Raw genomic sequence first — 17,498 nt, forward strand, 5'->3', positions numbered from 1 at the left:
CTTCTCCGTAATTAATAACCACATTATGAGACAATTACCGAAATTGTGGATTTTTAGAAGGAATTGGGGAGTTGTGGGTTCTTTTAAAGTTCAAACGAACAATTTAAACTTCGTTTGTATATATAAACTACACCTAGTAGTTTGATTCCCAAAAATGCTCTTTTGAAAATTAAGCGTATCAGCACACAGCTGCAGTCAGCTTCTTGTTCGAATTTGCCCGTTCCACCTTAAATAATGTTACTGCTGCACCATTTAAGGTGGAACGGAAAATTCGTACAGGAAGCTCGCGAATAAGAACTTTCGCTCGTCGTATTAGTAATATTAGTAGTGTCGTATTAGTTTCCAGTATTGCACTATTGAGTCAACAATCAACATATTTTTAAATAAAAGTTTTCAAATAAAGGTAAAGCAGGAAGCCATGAAAACAAGGATTTAAATATTATTTCTGAGAATTATACTTAATGTTATATGTGCACGGCTTCCTTACTTACTAAAAAGGACAAACTCTGAACTCAACAAGTTCCCATTAAAACTACATTTCCCATCATCCTTCATTCGTAGGAATTACATTTGATGGGTAGCCCAGTAACACGGACAGAATTTACAGTGGCACAAGAGCGGATGGTAAATATGGCTATTTTCTCTGTACTGTTCTTTGCACGAATATCCTTAATTAACTTCTGAAACAGCTTTTAGACGGATTGAGCCCGTGCCCATGAGCAGGATGGGCAGCGTTTCGTTATTATTGTGCTGTTTAACTTCACGTGGCTTGTTTATATGTGCGAGCTAACGTTACTGTCCGCAGCACAGCTAGCAGTGCGTTAGCAGACATACGGATTTACAAGATAAGTAGCGTTAACGTTAAGTGCAATAAGTAAACCACTCTGTCAGGGAAACGCCATGTAACATTATAATTATGTAGTTTGTATATTGTAGGCAGAATAAATTAGATGTTTGACTGTAGACTCACTTCTTAACTCCAGCTTGCGTGGGTTTTAAGGTAGCTCGCTAGCGTTAACAGTGACGTTACCCGAGCTGATTGCGTTAACCTGATACACATGCTGGTTGTGCTGTTTATGGGCAACAATCTTATTGTAATTTAACTTGTAATTTAAAGGCGTTATGCACATATCTATGAGTGAATATTAGACGATTGTGACGAGCCTGCTGCTTAATCCATTACTTGATTTACTGAACATTTTAACGACTGGAGTCAGTTCTGCACTAGGCGTTATTGTGCGTCCATACACTTAAAAAAGATGGTTACTGAAGGGTTGTTTAGTAAAGGCAATAGTTCTATTTGGAACCTTGAAGTAGTTCTATGTAGAACCATTATTATGCTTAAATGGTTCTTTGCGTGGTGAAATTATTCTAAAGATGGAGAGTGTGTTGTATATGGTTCTGTATAGAACCTTTTTGAAAATGGTTCTGTATAGCACCAAACAGTGTTCTGCTATTGTTATGATGTCAAGCTTGTAATAATAGCAGAACGTTCTCTATCAATCTGAAGAACGATTTCACCATGAAAAGATCCATTTAATTATGAAATGGTTCTATCTAGAACTCCTGGTTCTAAATAGCACCATTGCCTATACTAAAGAACCCTTGAAGGACCATCTTTTTAAAGTGTGTACATACAGACAAGCATGGTGTTTAAATTTAGATATGCCAACCAAAGGCAACCTCAGAAAGCACTCGAGTTGGTCAAATGGCTGGGTATTAATTGTATCAAGGAGCTGTTTTCTGTTTTTTCATGTTTGAATAATTTGGACATTTGTGCCAAACAAATGTATTATGCTGATTGTGTTAGGAAGCAACATGTCAAAATCAAATGGCATTTATTTTGAACAGATTATTTAAAGACTGTCTTTTTTTTGCATTCTTTTCAAATGTTGCTGGTGTTTTTCAGATGTTATCATTTGAGCAGTTTCTTTGCAGACTTCTGCAGGTTACGTCCAAAATGCCCTTGTACGCTTCTGAGTTCATGATCCCATTAATGAAAACTGTTCTGTGCTTTACTGTACTCTTAGTGCAGTCTGGTTGCAATTCTTCTCCAGGCTTTCTCCTCACAAAGAGTACCATCAGATGGATGTTGTTTTTCAGTGAAACAGACATCATTTTGTTAAACATTTTATGAAGTAACTTAAAGAACTTCATAAAGTGGTTAAAATGTCCAAATACATCTTAGGGCTGCTGTATAAAAAGCTGTAGAAATATGTGTGTGTTTGTTCCCCTTTGATCTTTTCAGCAGGCCAAAGTCAGAAATGTCAGTTTTTATGTCATCTCTGAAAATGTTGTCTAGTAGTTCAGTCTGCCACTAGAGGGAGGCATTCAGCCTTGTTTCCATTTTAATGAGGGGGCTCTAATTCATCTGTAAACTCAGGGATGGGTTTTATGCAGATCTAATCACAGCGTCATGGTACAGTTGCACGGTTGCATTTTATTTCTGACGTATTATTAAATTTCTTACAGAACTGTGATATTACTGTGTGTCATTATGCTATGGGTCATCTTAATCTTTATTCAGTTTTAATGCGTAGAAGCTGTTGACTTCATGAACTGGATGACTTCATGAACTGGATTCGGTGTTCCACTTGGTAAAGCTGACACAGTGAGGTAATTCTGGAGGAGTTCTGGAAAGCTGTTCTGGAACTCATTGATGATTTACACTGGACAGATTTCTTTAGGCGTATATGTGCTCAGAGCTTATGTTAGGTTACTTAAGTTAGGTCTGTTTTCACTGAAGGCGCTACCATGGCGGATGGTGTGGACCTCAGCCGAAAGTTTGTTTCTGAGTCAGAGTTAGAGGAAAGGAGGAAAAGACGGCAGGAGGAATGGGAGAAAGTCCGCAAGCCAGATGATCCTGAAGGTAAGACAGTCTCTGTGCCAGTTTAAAAATAAAAAGGAACAACAGCGTAAATTCCAGCATTTTTAACATCGCAGTAAAAAGAACTCAATGACATCAGCTTCTCTCATACTGTGTCTGTGTGTGTCTGTTTATTTATTTACACAATCTTAAAGAGGTCCCAGAGGAGGAGTATGATCCTCGATCCTTGTACGAGAGGCTGCAGGAACAGAAGGAAAAGAAGCAGGAAGAGTATGAGGAACAGTTCAAATTTAGTAAGAACTCTCTCCACCCTTGGTTTTGCTTTCATGTTTCACGAAACTATGATTGCTGCCTCTCAGATTAGTCTCTGTAGATCTTTATCTGACCCCATTTAGGGTCTATGAGCACATAAGTCTGCGAGAGAGAGAGAGAGTGTGAGTGAGTGAGTGAGGAGTGAAGTGTATGTGTGTTTGAGGGGTGTCCATGAAAATGAACAGATGGGAGCCGTGCATTGGTGGAGAGTAGGAGCTAGTCTGTTCTTGCGGCCGCTGACAAGAGACTGGCATGCTCTTAGCAGCTCCGCTCCTTCTCCGTATCCCTGGAGACAAACCCATCGCCAGTCTCCCTGGCGACCAGCGGCTCCTTCGCTTGCTCTCAATACGGAGTTAATTTGAGGGCAGATTGCTTGATCCGCGCAAAAACCATACAAGGCATCCAGCGGTCATTTCAAAGGGTCATGCTAGCGAGGAGCAAATAGGAGTCTGAAAGTTTTTTCTGACACTTAAGGATATTTGTTAGTCTCAGGAGACTCAACTGACCATTTGCAAAATTCTGAGAAAAAGTCCCTCTCTTGCTTATTGTTGCTACATCCGCCAAACTTTTAGTACAGGCTACCTGGTGCTATCCGCAACATTTGTGATACTAACAGATTTAAATGCCAAGTAGCTCAAAGAAAAATTTAGAAGCACACAGATTATGTTCTAAATATTATTTATTCAAAAGTAATCTGGTGTTCAGTGCAGACATATGTATGAAAACATAACAACAATGGATTCTGAAAACAGTGCTTACATTAATCAAAGGGCCCTATCATCAGGAGATTGCGAGTTCCATCTTCATAGATGCCACAGCCATCCGTGGCTAAATGTACAAGAGAACATAATTGGTCTCGCTCTCTCTGGGTGGGTAGGATGGCCCTCACTCTCCCCAACACTCAGGAACATGCAGCCATCGCGGGTGTCTGTGAATTGGCGTAACAAAATTGGCAATTAGTGTCCTACTCCAAGTGTGTTGAGCTGTGATGACGTTGCCTTAGCAGCAGTTTGAAAAGATGCTGTGACTGACTTCACGTGTCTCTGAAGAGGCATGAGCTAGCCTTCACCCTCACAGCTTGGAACTAGAAACCTAGCTAGCAGGTGAAATTAGAAACAACTAAATTGCGTCTTTTAAAAAAAAAAGTAATAATAAAATTAAACCTGTTACATTAGTTAGTCACTCAGGTTGAAGTGATAGGTTTCTTTGTTAAAGAAGGGCATAATAGCATCTGTTTTAGCTTTAGTGATTGTTTTAGCTGGAGGTAGTCAGAACAGTGGGCTTCATTCATTAACCATTCCTAAGAAGAAATTTCTTCTAAAACCCACTTACGTGTTTTTCACGAAGATTCTGACATTGACCAGTGTTTTGTTATTTGGGATTTGTTCTCAGGTAAGAACAGAATCTGCACACACTCAAGTACACAAAGGTGTGAACAATGAATCTGATGTAGACTTTTTCTTAGGACCTTATAGGAACAAGTTTAAGAAAAATCTTAGGAAATTATGGGTGAATAAGGCCCAGTATTAGATGCTGAGGAGGACTCCCCTGCTGAAAAAATATCACGGGACTAAACTGGTTTATGCTAGTGCTAGTCACCCAGCATACCAGCATCCAAAAAGCAACATATGCTAGTTTTGCTGGTGACCAGCAAATTAATTTATATTGCTGCTGACCAGCATACCAGCATCCAAAACACAACAGCTGGTCATCTTTTACATGACGTCTTTTAACAAACATTAATGAAGCAGTATAAAGAAGGGCATGTGAACGAGTGCATTAATGTTGATCTTTACAATTTTTAATCATAAATATGAGCACTGTAATGTTAAATCTGTTCAGTCTAACTGATGATCAAGCTAACTGTCAGCCGCTCAAGAAAAGCTAACTAGTTAGCTAACTGATTTAAACACTTTACTGTAACACTAGACATAATATTAAATACTTTAACCCAGATAAAAAATCATTTATCTTACCTTAGAGCCAACACAAGTCTGCCTGATAGTAGTTTTGCCATTGATCTGTGTGTGATCTTCCACATAGATTAATCCAAAACTTTTTCAGCTTCAGGAATGAAGCAAAAAACAGCACCCTCTAAATGATCAGGAGAGAGTATGTAAGGCATTATATGTTCCTCAGTAAAACCCTTTCACCTCTTAGTGTGCTAATTTTGACTTATGCCAGCATCATTCTTGCTGCAGATTTGTTTTGAAAAGTATTGTCACAGTGTTTCCTTTGCTTGATGGAAAAAGGAATGTTTAGAGATGATTGTGAGTGGCTGAGAAGCATGTCACTCATTACTTCGCCAGTAGTCAATTGTGCTTCTGGTTTCTCTCCGCAGAGAACATGGTAAAAGGTCTGGACGAGGACGATACTAACTTTCTGGACGAAGTGTCACGACAACAGTCTCTTGTTGAGAAACAGAGGAGAGATGAAGAGCTACAAGAGATCCAGGAATATAGGATATCCATTTACTTTCAAACGCACACACACTACACGACCCATTGCGCAACTTTTGAAGAACTGCCAGGGAGTGGTGCTCTCTGTCTGACTCTGCTTGCTCTCTTGTCTTCGTTAAGCTGTTGGTGGAGATGCAGCTGTCAGACGCACTGGTCGGCAGGTCAGAGGAAGGCCTCTTGCACCTTGTTAGTGCTCACATTCTTAAATGAGGCAGCCCATTGTGGGACTAATACTCGAGAGGAGCCAAATATGGTTTGAAGGGAAGGCAGCAGAGACTTGGCAAATGGTTGAATGATAATACAGAAATGGTTAATGTGGAAAGGAAAGCTTGGTTTAATTAGGTCCCCATGCACTCAGTTCTTAACATTGTTCTGTGGACAGTTCCCATTCATTTGTGTGTAGTTTAAAAGTATGTCAGATCCCATAGAAAGAGCATGATGTGCTCATTGAACAGAATGGTGAGTTTAGTCAACAGCGTAACAGCCAAAGCACTTGTGTAATATAAATGTTTGCTTGTGTAGGCTCCAAAAAGTATTTGGCCACTATTTAAACATTTGTAAAGATTAATGAAGTTATTTAGGTCACATCATAAAATGTTTAACAAAATGATATTTCAGAGAAAAAACTCACAACATTAATCTGATGGTAGACTCTTTGTTTGGAGAAAGCCAAGAGAATAATTCCAACAGGACTGCACAGCAGGGGGTGTTTTTCTTACTCAGACCCTCCCGGAATTTGTGATCTTGCGATCATGAGAATTCACGCAAATTCAACCAGTCCTTGCAGTATTTGTCGGAACTCACAATCAGTCAAATGTACATCTGTGAAGCAATTGCAAAATGAAGCGTGTGGCGTCTATGCAACGTGCTGGGATGCCTCGGTCTTAGCCAATCTGCCACACATAGCCGGAGTATCTCGTAGCTAAGCTAAAGTGCTCAAAACTATCCTGATTTTGTCACTTCCATTCTGATTGACTATCTGCATGTCTGTGCAAATGCTACTGTGTCTTCAAGCAATTTCCTGCTATGTGTGCTCTCACTGAGCCTTTGGTAACACTATAGAGCTGGATTGAAAAAGTTATTGAAGTTTATCACATAATATCTTTTAAGTTATTCAGTAGATTTATTTGAAGCATTTAGTAGCTGAGTAGTGAGATCTTCACGTATTGGCCATCATTTGCCAGTTTGTTTCCAACCTGCTATTATACATCACATGAAAACGGCAGTCCGTTGTTGGTTAATTTGCGTGTCAGTCGAACATCCCTTTCCTGTCAGAGTAGGAAGTTTTTGGTCTTTTGGTTAAGGTAGAAGTCTCTTCTCTTGCGAGTGTGAAGCCATGGATAACATGTCACATTTCACAGATAGACATTTCAGCTAAAGACAGGACGTACACTTTACTTCCTATTTGTTTTGGCAGAAACAAACTAGGCTACATTTAAAACAAGTGAAATAAATATCATAAGCTTCACAAATTTCTACATTGTAACCCCCCCTCAAAAAAAAAACTCTGCTTAAAAATATTGCTCCGAATAATGAGAAATGCTGCTGCAACCTCCAGCCCTTATGTTGATGGTATATCTGGATTATATTGTGATGCTGTCGTATTGTATGGGGGCTGCTGGGTTTGATCTGTATTAGTACTTAAAATACTTTGAAATAAGGCACCAGCAGTGTGTGTCTGTCCTTTGCATGAAGATCACACACACTTAACACAAAACTGGTGCATACTAATGTATGCAAAGCTGACTGCACTTTCCTCATTTTGCTGGCACTAGGAGCTGCTGTGGTTTGTTAGAAACTGAGATAGTGCTTGCTCATAATCACATTATGTAGACATCATTCCCATCATGAAACGAGTGACACGATTGTTCGGAGAGCAGAAATACACTCTCCCCTGCTGCCAATCAGGTATGCCTGTGCATAGAAGGTTGGAGGATGCGTTGTCGTGGCAACGGAACCCTTCGGCGGGCTTGCGGGAACGATAACAGCGTGTAATGGCACTGCTGAGAGCTGTGAAGTTCTGCTCCTCAGTGTAATGTAGCAGTATGGCCTATTTCAACTGGCTTAGCCCCCAGTGGCTGCAGGTTTTTCTTAGATTTAAGTGTGTCACGGTTTCAGGACGTTTCAAGGGAAGTTGGTCAGAGGAGAAGCAGCTTTGGTTTGAGCGGTAGGAAAGGTGTAGAAGGTTCGCTTGAGCGGTTACTGGTTGCTTTTGTGTCTTTGGGGTGGAACATTTAATTGAAACTGTTCCAGTTTAGTGTGGGATAGCACTGCTCTGTGAGACTGTACCTTAATCTATGAATTGGTTGAAATGATCAATGCCAGCAGAAGGCTTGATTGCAGTGCCTACTTCTGGCCTTTTATGATGTGCTTGATACTTGGCAATTGCCCCAACATTATTCGTTTAGCTAGAAGAAAAGGCCTGACGTATGTTTGGTGTATTTTGTTCCCTTTCCAGTGGTGGTTTGTGTTCAGAGAATACCGTGCATGTCTATATGAGTGTACCTGTAGTCCTTATCAGCAGAAGTGTCCTTAACTGCTGGTCCTCACAGTGCTCTGAAGAAGCTGGCTGCTGGTGAGAGTCAGAAGAAGGAGTCGGAGAAAAGGGCAGGACCCAAACCCCCAGAGCACAAAACCAGCCACCTGTCACAGGCGCACCTACTGGCTGGGGCAGTCAAACGGCGCAGGTGAGGGCTGGTGAATAGGTGGGAAACTGGGAGGAGAGGGGTTTACATTATACACGCATGACAAAGTCTGGAACAAGTTCTGCCTTTGCACTCGGCACTGCATGCTTCAGATAAATGCTGCCATTGTGCTCAAATATGATAACGAAATAGAAAAGCGCAGCACACTCCCATAAAACCCACTTAGATTTAACCTTTCTTTGGTGCTAATTCGTTTTGTTCTGTTTCCCATGACTCACATGAACTACTTCTCATTCTGCCATCCTCTTAGCTGAAGCACTGCAGACACCCATAGTTGAACTGCAGCAGGTTTATGACAACTGAGTTTTTGTGGGAATTTAAAGCTGGGTTTTAGGCATCCATTCACAGGCATTTTTGTCTTTTGTCTGCCTGCAGTTCCTCTCTGTCCTCGGAGAGCAGTAAGAAGCAGAAAGTGGAGGAGACGGCGCCGGCAGCAGCAGGGAACGGCAGTCAGACAGGTGGGCAGGGGGCTGGGCTCTTAAGGGAGCCTATGACTAAAGTGTGAACAGACTGCCGTACTTCATATAACACAAAATATGTTAACAAGCTAAAATTCAGGAGAGTATTTCAGCGGGTGATCTATCAATTTTGTGTTTGTACCTGAATGTCAAGAAAGCTGTGCGTAAGAGATTAGTTGGGTATTTGTGTTGCACACAGATTTAAAGCAACAGCAGATCTGCCAAACTTTGCGCATTTTGCCTAGCATGTATGCATTTTGACATCAAAGCATGCTGGTATGATTTATCACTCTAAACTACTCAAAAAGCTGGTGACACCTTTGAGTTCAATTGTGCATGTGCAGTACTCAAGTCTAACAAGAGGCAGCAGCATCGATTAATCACAGCACTGGGTTCATTCCTGCAAAAAAATAGCAAGGATGGCAAAATGCATAATGTCCAGCATTTCAAGGGACTGTAAATCGACGGCAACACGAAATGTTTTTTTTATCCCTCTTGTTCTCCCTCTGGTGCTTTTAACTCTTTTGCAAAGGTAAACGGGCTGGGGTCGATGTGGAAAGTTGAAATAGTGAATTGAGTTAATTTAACGCAGACCTGCCAAAATTGGGAGAATATTTAACATTAATAATGTAGACTAAACGTTACATAATTAGCATGTAAGCAGCTTGTTTACAGGCTTTTAAGTTGGCAAAGTATTGTTAAATTATATTGTGCGCGTGTCACAGGTTGTTAAACAAGACCGCAGTGCTGTATTTATGATTATTGTTGCAGCTAAAGCAGTAACCATAATGAGCAGATCATGGCAGGATGAAAAAAGAGAGTACGTCTCACTGAAATAGCGTGACCTACAAAGTTACGAGGAGGTGTGTGTGCGTGTGCATGTGCCTCACAGTTAAAGTAAATATGACATCAGATGAGGACACTGACGGGAGGAGAGAGAGAATGGCAGACACTGTTAAACAACCAAACTTGATGATATGGCGGGGCAAGTGAGGAAAATGCTATGTGATAAGCAGTGTGGTTGTTGTTGTTGTTGTTGTTGTTGTTGTGTTTTAAAGCATTACACTTTTTTTTGCTATGCAAAATATTTTCCCAAGGTTGGTAGGTGAAGAATTATATTTACACAGTTCCTTGAAAATGTAGTTGATTAGTCAAGACATGTCTGGTGCTCCAAGGTTGCTTTTTTAGTTTTGCATTGGAGATACCAATCTGATGTTCCTATAAGCAATGGAGGCCAACCAATACCCCACCAATTATCACTGTACACACGGTGAGTCTGAATCATCACAGTTCCTCAAAAACTGTTGGGATGTTAACTAATCTAAAAAAGACTTGGTTGTGTCGTTTTTGGCATTGCATAACATACTGTTATCTATAAACATGGACAAAAGTACATTGTATAGTTTAAAACAGCTTCAGCAGCCATCTGAATATTCAAAGAGTCTGAATATTGTCTGTACTTTTCTGTATTTTTAAAGATGAATATATGTTATCTTGGTCGATTTAAATTTAGACAACCGATCTGTTAACAGATCGTTTTAAACACTTGTTTGCAGAACTATAGTGATAAATGAGTTCGTGATTCAGATTCGGTGCTTTACAGAGCCTTGCCCAGTAGACAGCATTAACACTGTTAGCATGCAGTGATTTTTTCATGTTTGTTCGGTTGGCACACTTCTTCTGAACAAGCTCGTCCATTTAACTCTGAACCGGAAAGTAGATCTATTGTACCGGAGTTTCTTTGTTTCATTCGCGTATTCCTCAGCATTCTTTGACTGACTGAAAATCTGCATTATAATCTTTAGTGTTTTAAGTATGTATGTGAGTAGTTTTATTTTATCTTGTTTGTTTGTTTGTTTGTTTATTTATTTATTTTTATTGTACACATCTTCTAACCATGGATTAGAATGATTGTAGAAGGAGAATAGTGAAATAAAGGCAATACAACAAATAAAATCGAGACATGAAGGAGAATAAAAGAACAGCAATTTGCATAACATCTGCATAATATGTATTTAATGTTTAATTTCTCAATATTCAGTAATATCAGTTATCAGTCTTCAGTGATCCTCCATTCTGTGTTTTTGAGCACATCTTTGCATGTGTGTGTTTAGAACAGGAAACAGGTGAGCAGAAGCCGGTACCCAGGGAAGGAGTGGCTCGGACGGGCGTCCTGCATCTGCCCTCCGCAGCGGTGTGTGTGGGCATCCTGCCAGGGCTCGGGGCCTACTCGGGCAGCAGCGACTCAGAGTCCAGCAGCGACAGCGAAGGTAGCGTGGACGGGACCAACTCTCCCATAAAGCGCCACAGGCTCTTCAGATAGACACACTGACAAACCACACAATCACCCACTCTCACTTCTCCCTCATTACCTCTCTGATCTCAAGGCTTAGGCCCCCCTTTGCCTTTTCAGCTGTGTGAATCACTATTATTGCTCGCTGTCTTATGACGCTATAGACTACGTAATTTGGAGTGTTTGTTTTGGCTGTGTATGTTTTTCTTTTAATAAGTCTGTTTCTATATCTGCCTTAATGCTAATTAAAGGCTTCTTGAATGGTAACTGCCATTGTGGTCATTGATGTGTTGTGCATTGAAACATGACCCCCTTCCCCATGCTCCCCGTATTACATTCCATACAGTTTAAACCTCTGGCGCCTAAACCTGACGATGCCCCCCACCCATCCCTGCGGCTTCTGCAGTGCTATTGGCCAAGGGGACAGTGACAGACGTCTGTGGATCAAGGAGAAGACTGCTAAATGTCACATCAGTGAGATATCTCTAATACCATCAGATGAGAAAGCAGACTGATCCGGGCAGTGCTGGTTGGAAGATGTGGGAAAAAATGTCTTGGTTTACTTTCAGAAGGTTGTTGTTTATTTTAAATGCTGCAATGCTAAAAATGCTGGAATTTTTATGAACTATTCCCTATAAGGATATGAATCTGTAATAGCTGGATGGAACAAGAGAAACGGAAAAGAAAATAAAAACTGATTTGTCATGTGATTCTGCTTTTTTTTTTCCTCTGAGGCTCAGTTGCATTTCAGTGAACTGTGTTAGGGAATCAACTGAAACTAAAACAGATTTATGCACTGCACACTCCATTAAACATATTATCACTGTCTTCCAGGTGATGTGGCTTAAGTCATACACGTCACCAACAGCAACACCTCAATTGAAATTTATTGACCTGAGTACTGTAACGTAAATGACTGACCAAACTGTATAAAAGCAAGAACATCACCATGACCATGGTACTATACAATTAACACAAATTACAAAGCACTACAGAAAAAGGTACATAAAACTCTTGTTAATATCATCTCTTAAAACACAGAACAGAAGTATAAAGTTACATTCGGTCAAAGGTTCTCTTCCCTCATATATATTACAGAAGCAGTTAGTGTTTGACACAAAAAACGACCTTACATTGCATCTTGATAAGGTGGCATATGTAAGCCAATAAATAAAAACATTTATTTATTAAAAACAATTATTTATAGAAAAAAACATGCGCTTTGTCCTTTAAATTGGTCAAGGGTTTTTGTAAACAGTAGATTTTGGCAACATGCAGTGTGAACTCAAGGCCTCAAGCTTTCACTCTGGCAGTGTGTTGCTAGGCGACAGGTTCCTCTGTTTGAAATACTGTGTGACCTGTTGAGGCAGCTCGGCCAGCACTGATTTGGCTAAAGTTTCCTTCGGAGCCTGTGAAAACAGCAAATGCACAAAAAAAAATGCAGTCAAACACACATCTGATAACATGGTGGGCACTGGAAATTGTTCATTAGATTACTGAAGCTGCTGTCACCTAAACGGAATTGGAGCCATGTCAGGCAGGCTGACAGGGTAATGGAGTGGCCAAGACGCTCGGTGCTGCCGTACTCAAATGAATTTCAATTTGCTGCAAATGGTGCCGCAGGGAGTGCTGTCTGCTCTCTCCTGCTGTTGAGGAAGTCACATGGCCCACAGAACACCCACTCCCACACCCACGCAAAGTTCTGTTTACGTGTGCGCTCCGGAACTGGAGCCCATCCAGAACAACAAGCAACTACGCAAAGCTACGTGGTAGCACCAGCAGTATTGATTAAATGAGTAAGCTGAAACCTTGAGGTCAAATTAAACAGCATAATATTGACAGCGTAATACCTCAGAGCAGCAACCTGTAACCTAACTCTGGAATAATAATGTAGGCCCTTAAAGAGCTGTTTACTTAAATGGGATCTTACATAACAGAACTAGAGATGTAAGAGCGTGTGAAGTACAAGTAGGAGCTTCGGGGCGAGAGCAAGGGACAGAGATTTGAAGATTTTGGACAGAGATTGAGAATGAGCGTGTGAAACGGAGAAGAAGAAGTACTCACGTTGCGGAAGTCTCTGAATGGGACAAACTGCACTATGTCCCGGACTGCTTCCTCTCCCGTGTAAGAACGCAGCACACTACTGTCTCCGTCCAGGAACTCCATAGCCGCAAAGTCGGCATTGCCCACACCAATAATGATGATGGACATGGGCAGTTTGGCAGCTTGCACTATGGCGTGGCGTGTCTCATCCATGTCGCTGATCACGCCATCGGTAATGATGAGCAGAGTGAAGTACTGCTGCAGAGGGAGAGAGAAAGAACACAGAGGCATGGGAGAAGGCCCAAAAGAAGTAAATACCATGGCATAAGTGCATATACTGTACACTCTCAAAAAAACTGTACCATTCAGGGTACAAACATTGTTACCTAGGTGGTACCATCAAGGACACATCTTTAGTACCTTTAATTAGGGAACAATGGCCCCCATCATGGCCATTCCACCATCGGAATGGAAATCAACTTTTTTGATTAATTAATACAATCAAATACAATATTTTTTCCTGTAACTCTTGTCAGGTTAACTAAGACACTGTCAGTTCTCTGTATGTGAAATGTTGTGACACTGTGTTAACCTGCTTGCGAGCAATGAGGGGGGAAAGGAGGGGTGAGAACCCCCGCTGTAAAAACAATTCACATCTCTCCCCAAACACAGCCATGCTAAGATAAAACAGACCACTATAAACTGCAGATTTCTTGATATCATGAAAATTGAGTGTAACTGCCATAATAAAAAAATAGCATTTAAACAGAATAAAAATATTTCTATAAATGTTGACTTGCTTGCTAACCTACACAGATAAAAAATTCAGTTTACATTTGTTTTAGTAAATCTTACACATTTTCATCAAAATGTATTTCATCAACGTTATTGAAGAAAAATGCATAATTCAACTGGGGGACCTCTATAACAGGTGAACATTGCATTTTATGGTTACTGTGAAAAGGGTTGCAGTGACTCCATACACCCTTTTGTGATTCCAGGCTTTTTATTTTATTTTTCTTCTTAGAGAGGTTATGATATAAATATGCCACTTTGTGAATATTAAAACTGAATATGATGTACGTTGAAAACTCATTTAAGGTACACAAAAGGGAGCATTTTGTACCTTTGAGTTTACATTTACATTGTTTATACCTCATGGGTCTACAATATTTACCTGGACAGGAAGTGTCTGACAGTGTACAATTTAAAAAATCAAAACAAAATTTAAATGTGCTCAGTTACTCAATCATGTATGTTTAAGTGACTATTACTACTCATGTTATGCAGTTTGATGGACAATATCTGAAACATTCTTCTGAAAAATGTATGAATGAAAATGTATTTGTTAATAGACCTGCCTTCATATTTGCACGTTTTAGCTTTTGTAAAGAATTTTCTCATGCTACATTTTTCATATTATTATGTCTTGCCTGCTGACAGTCTTAGAGGGTGAACACCAGCACAAAACTTGGCGAATCCTTCCATTTTACCTTTGCAAACTATCAGAAATGCAGCACAGCTGAGCAGATCAAAACATTCAGAGGAGACAGTCAACTGCTCATCTCTGTCATGCATCCCTAGTACCTGCAATGTTGCATAGCAACAGTGGAGCGATGGGGCCTGGTCCTCCTTGCCTCCAAATGAGAATGCCGCCAGTGACCAAGGGCCAAAGACTTCAAATGGCGCAGCAAGAACTGAAACTTCAAATGTGGTTATAGATCTGCATCTCTGCCCTACAAAGCTGCACCTGAATACGTCTTAACTCAGAAGACTGCAATGAAGACTGCAACCTAACAAGTTAGAAATCATGATATTAAATGCAGCACCATAGCCAGCCCATGAGTGAGTTGTTAAAGATGAAAGGGTTTGTGGAGGCTTCCTTGAAAGATGAAATGTTTGTTAATACCCAAACATCCCCTACTCGCAATCCAGTAGGCAGGGAGAGGAGGAGGATGTGAGTGCAGGGAGGAGAATTTACACTGTCACTTTCCCCTCCTCCTGCTGCTGCTTTCCACGGCGGCACTTCCTTAACGCCAGCATTTAGCATGGAGCTCTGCCTCTGCTCAGCGTGCTAGTATAATGAAGCTGTTTTCCAGCTGCACAATTGCTGCTGCTGCTCCACTGCCACGGTGCATTACCTCATCAGAGTCCTGGGGCACTACAACAGCAAGGGCCCTGATATAGAGCCCTGCTGTACACCCGCCCACACACAAATGTCAGAGCAGATTGTGTTCTTTTTGCATTTCAACAATTGCAAAAAAACCTGGTGTGATGTGGGGTTCCTGTGATCATCTAGCTCAGACTGACATTTAACAGCCTTATATGTTTGTTTTCTATGTTCTAGTGTGACCTAAATAAGCTCTGTTACAGTGCTTTTCTACTTTGGCGAGTTTGAGTCACCTCTTCTCTCCACTGAACCAGTAAAACAGACCCTGAGTATTTCCTATCCGTACTTCATATTATTCCTGTGGAAACATCTCACTGAGGCCTCTTCTAATGCTCACTGCCTTGTGGAAGAATCACATTTTTTCCTTCACCTTTTTCTCCTGCATATCCAATCCATGGCTGATTTGCTCTAAAACTGTAAGGAAAAGACTTTTCTTTGAGTTATTGTGTAACTAAATGAATAATCAGTGCTGCTTGTTCAAATACTTATCTTTCCTTTTCCCTTTACCATAACACAACCCTGATAATAACAACAGGACTGATATCAAAGGCCATTATGCGCAGTTCTGTGGAAAGCTATGCAAAGTGGTCATTTGGAAAGGAAACGCAGAGCAGGCCAAGGCTATGCCCCCCTGCCCTTAGGGCATAACGTGATGCTGGGAGGCCATGAGCAACAGTTTCTGTGGGCACTGAGTCAAGCTTCCCCACTGTCCTCACCCAGGGTGGAACAGAAGCAGACAAGCTGCCTTGCTGCTCTACGCTCTACAAACACACACACACACACACACACACACACACACACACACACACACACACTGGCTGTCCAAAGTTTGGCCTTGCCTTCTTTTGAAACTAGATTTTTCTTGATGCTACTTTTGAATTCAGGCATAAATAGATACTGCGCTATTGTTAAACACACATTTTGAACGCCCAAAGTAGCACTGTCACAAAGATTGTCACGTTATATTGCTTTCTTGAAAAAAAAAAAAGCCTGGTGAGAAGAATTCCACCAATTTTTTAAAAATGTCTGTATATTTCAATTGTTAAGATGTAAACAAAGTCATACAGAGTTTTGATGTGAAATGGTGCACTGTAGAGAAACTGATCAAGTCTTATTTTTTTTATAGTCGTGTTGATATTTCATTTACTATCCAAAGGGCATCAGACAGCACATTCACAACCATTCAATGTATTAACTTTTAGAACCATTAAACACTTCAGTCGTCTGGGTTCTATCACTACTGTTGGGAACAATTCTGACTCTAAGTTCTTTACAACGGCGCATTTCACATCAAACCTCTCTGAATTACCTTTTCTATACACTATTATTATTATTATTGTTTAATTATGCAGAAATAAAAAAAACAAACCTCTGCACATTCTGTACATATTGACTAGCACTACCAAATACAAGTATGCTAGCGTCAAAACTGACAGCTGATGCACAGGACCATTCAGGCAGTGTTGGTGTTCTGACAAGCTGTCTATGGGTAGCGTCCTACATAAAACCACTGGTAGGATAATTTGATAGACTTAAATCACCTTATCAGAAAATACTACCCACATTAAAACTATAGGTAGGATATTTTGATAGCCTAAATCACCTTAAGAGAAAGCATTATTAGCATTAAAACTACAGGTAGGATATTTTGATAGCCTAAATCACCTTAACAGAAAGTATTATTAGCATTAAAACTACAGGCAGGACATTTTCATAGCCTAAATCACCTTATCAGAAAATATTACTAACATTAAAAACTATAGGTAGGATATTTTAATAGCCTGAATTACCCCATCAGAAAATACTACCATATTTTGATCAGGGGTAAGTACTAATATTAAACTGAGTCTGTACTAAATTAACATTAAAACAATAAAAAGTTTGAAACACTAAGTTACTACTATACTAATGATGTGCAGGCTCATTAGGACTGCCCAATGGGTAATGCACATTGTTAGAACACCGGCTTCACCTATTAAGCAATATAAGTGGCTGCTCAGAGCCCCCTAACAACTTCCGGGTTCTAACTGTACCAGTATGTTGAGGGGGGAAACGTAATTAGTTAATTATGTCTCAAAAAAGAATGTATGCGTCTGGAGCTGAAAAATGAAAAAAATTAGGAGAAAAAGCTTAAAGATAAAGGTATGTTTTGTATTTTTGTGCTGTTAACGTTATGCTATTTGTTTTGGCTCGTTTGGCTCTGCCATTTGTTGGGCAATGAGAAGTAGTGG

The 17,498-nt window shown here is 40.3% G+C and overlaps 2 protein-coding genes across 3 annotated transcripts in view; one reads left to right on the forward strand and one right to left on the reverse strand.

Moving 5' to 3' along the window:
* The first annotated feature begins 578 nt into the window (after window positions 1-578).
* Window positions 579-11,764, forward strand: psme3ip1 (proteasome activator subunit 3 interacting protein 1). 2 transcript variants are annotated; one of them, XM_036584662.1, is made up of 9 exons: window positions 580-624; window positions 2,528-2,616; window positions 2,747-2,869; window positions 3,022-3,120; window positions 5,481-5,602; window positions 8,149-8,285; window positions 8,679-8,761; window positions 10,876-11,031; window positions 11,401-11,764. In XM_036584662.1, exons 3-9 carry the CDS (start codon window positions 2,755-2,757, stop codon window positions 11,403-11,405), a joined length of 717 nt encoding a protein of 238 aa, XP_036440555.1. In that variant the 5' UTR covers window positions 580-624; window positions 2,528-2,616; window positions 2,747-2,754; the 3' UTR covers window positions 11,406-11,764. The 2 variants fall into 2 exon arrangements, with proteins under 2 accessions (XP_036440554.1, XP_036440555.1); XM_036584661.1 differs by having other exon boundaries at window positions 579-624; window positions 10,876-11,764.
* Window positions 11,765-11,923: 159 nt separating this feature from the next.
* Window positions 11,924-17,498, reverse strand: part of cpne2 (copine II) — a 47,660-nt gene continuing 42,085 nt past the window's right edge. Inside the window, exons 15-16 of the mRNA XM_036584660.1 lie at window positions 13,119-13,355; window positions 11,924-12,463 (exon numbers count right to left, since the gene is read on the reverse strand). Of these exons, the coding sequence (XP_036440553.1) occupies window positions 12,356-12,463; window positions 13,119-13,355 (345 nt within the window). The 3' untranslated portion in view covers window positions 11,924-12,355. The remainder of the gene's footprint in view (window positions 12,464-13,118; window positions 13,356-17,498) is intronic.

This window comes from Colossoma macropomum, unplaced genomic scaffold (assembly GCF_904425465.1).
Source record: "Colossoma macropomum unplaced genomic scaffold, Colossoma_macropomum, whole genome shotgun sequence".
NCBI lineage: Eukaryota > Metazoa > Chordata > Actinopteri > Characiformes > Serrasalmidae > Colossoma > Colossoma macropomum.

Coding starts and splice junctions, on each gene's coding strand:
- psme3ip1 (XM_036584661.1), top strand. CDS start 2,755: ATGGCGGATGGTGTGGACCTCAGCCGAAAGTTTGTTTCTGAGTCAGAG. Junction 3,121..5,480: donor TGAGGAACAGTTCAAATTTA/GTAAGAACTCTC, acceptor TTCTCTCCGCAG/AGAACATGGTAAAAGGTCTG. Junction 5,603..8,148: donor AAGAGATCCAGGAATATAGG/ATATCCATTTAC, acceptor GCTGGTCCTCAC/AGTGCTCTGAAGAAGCTGGC.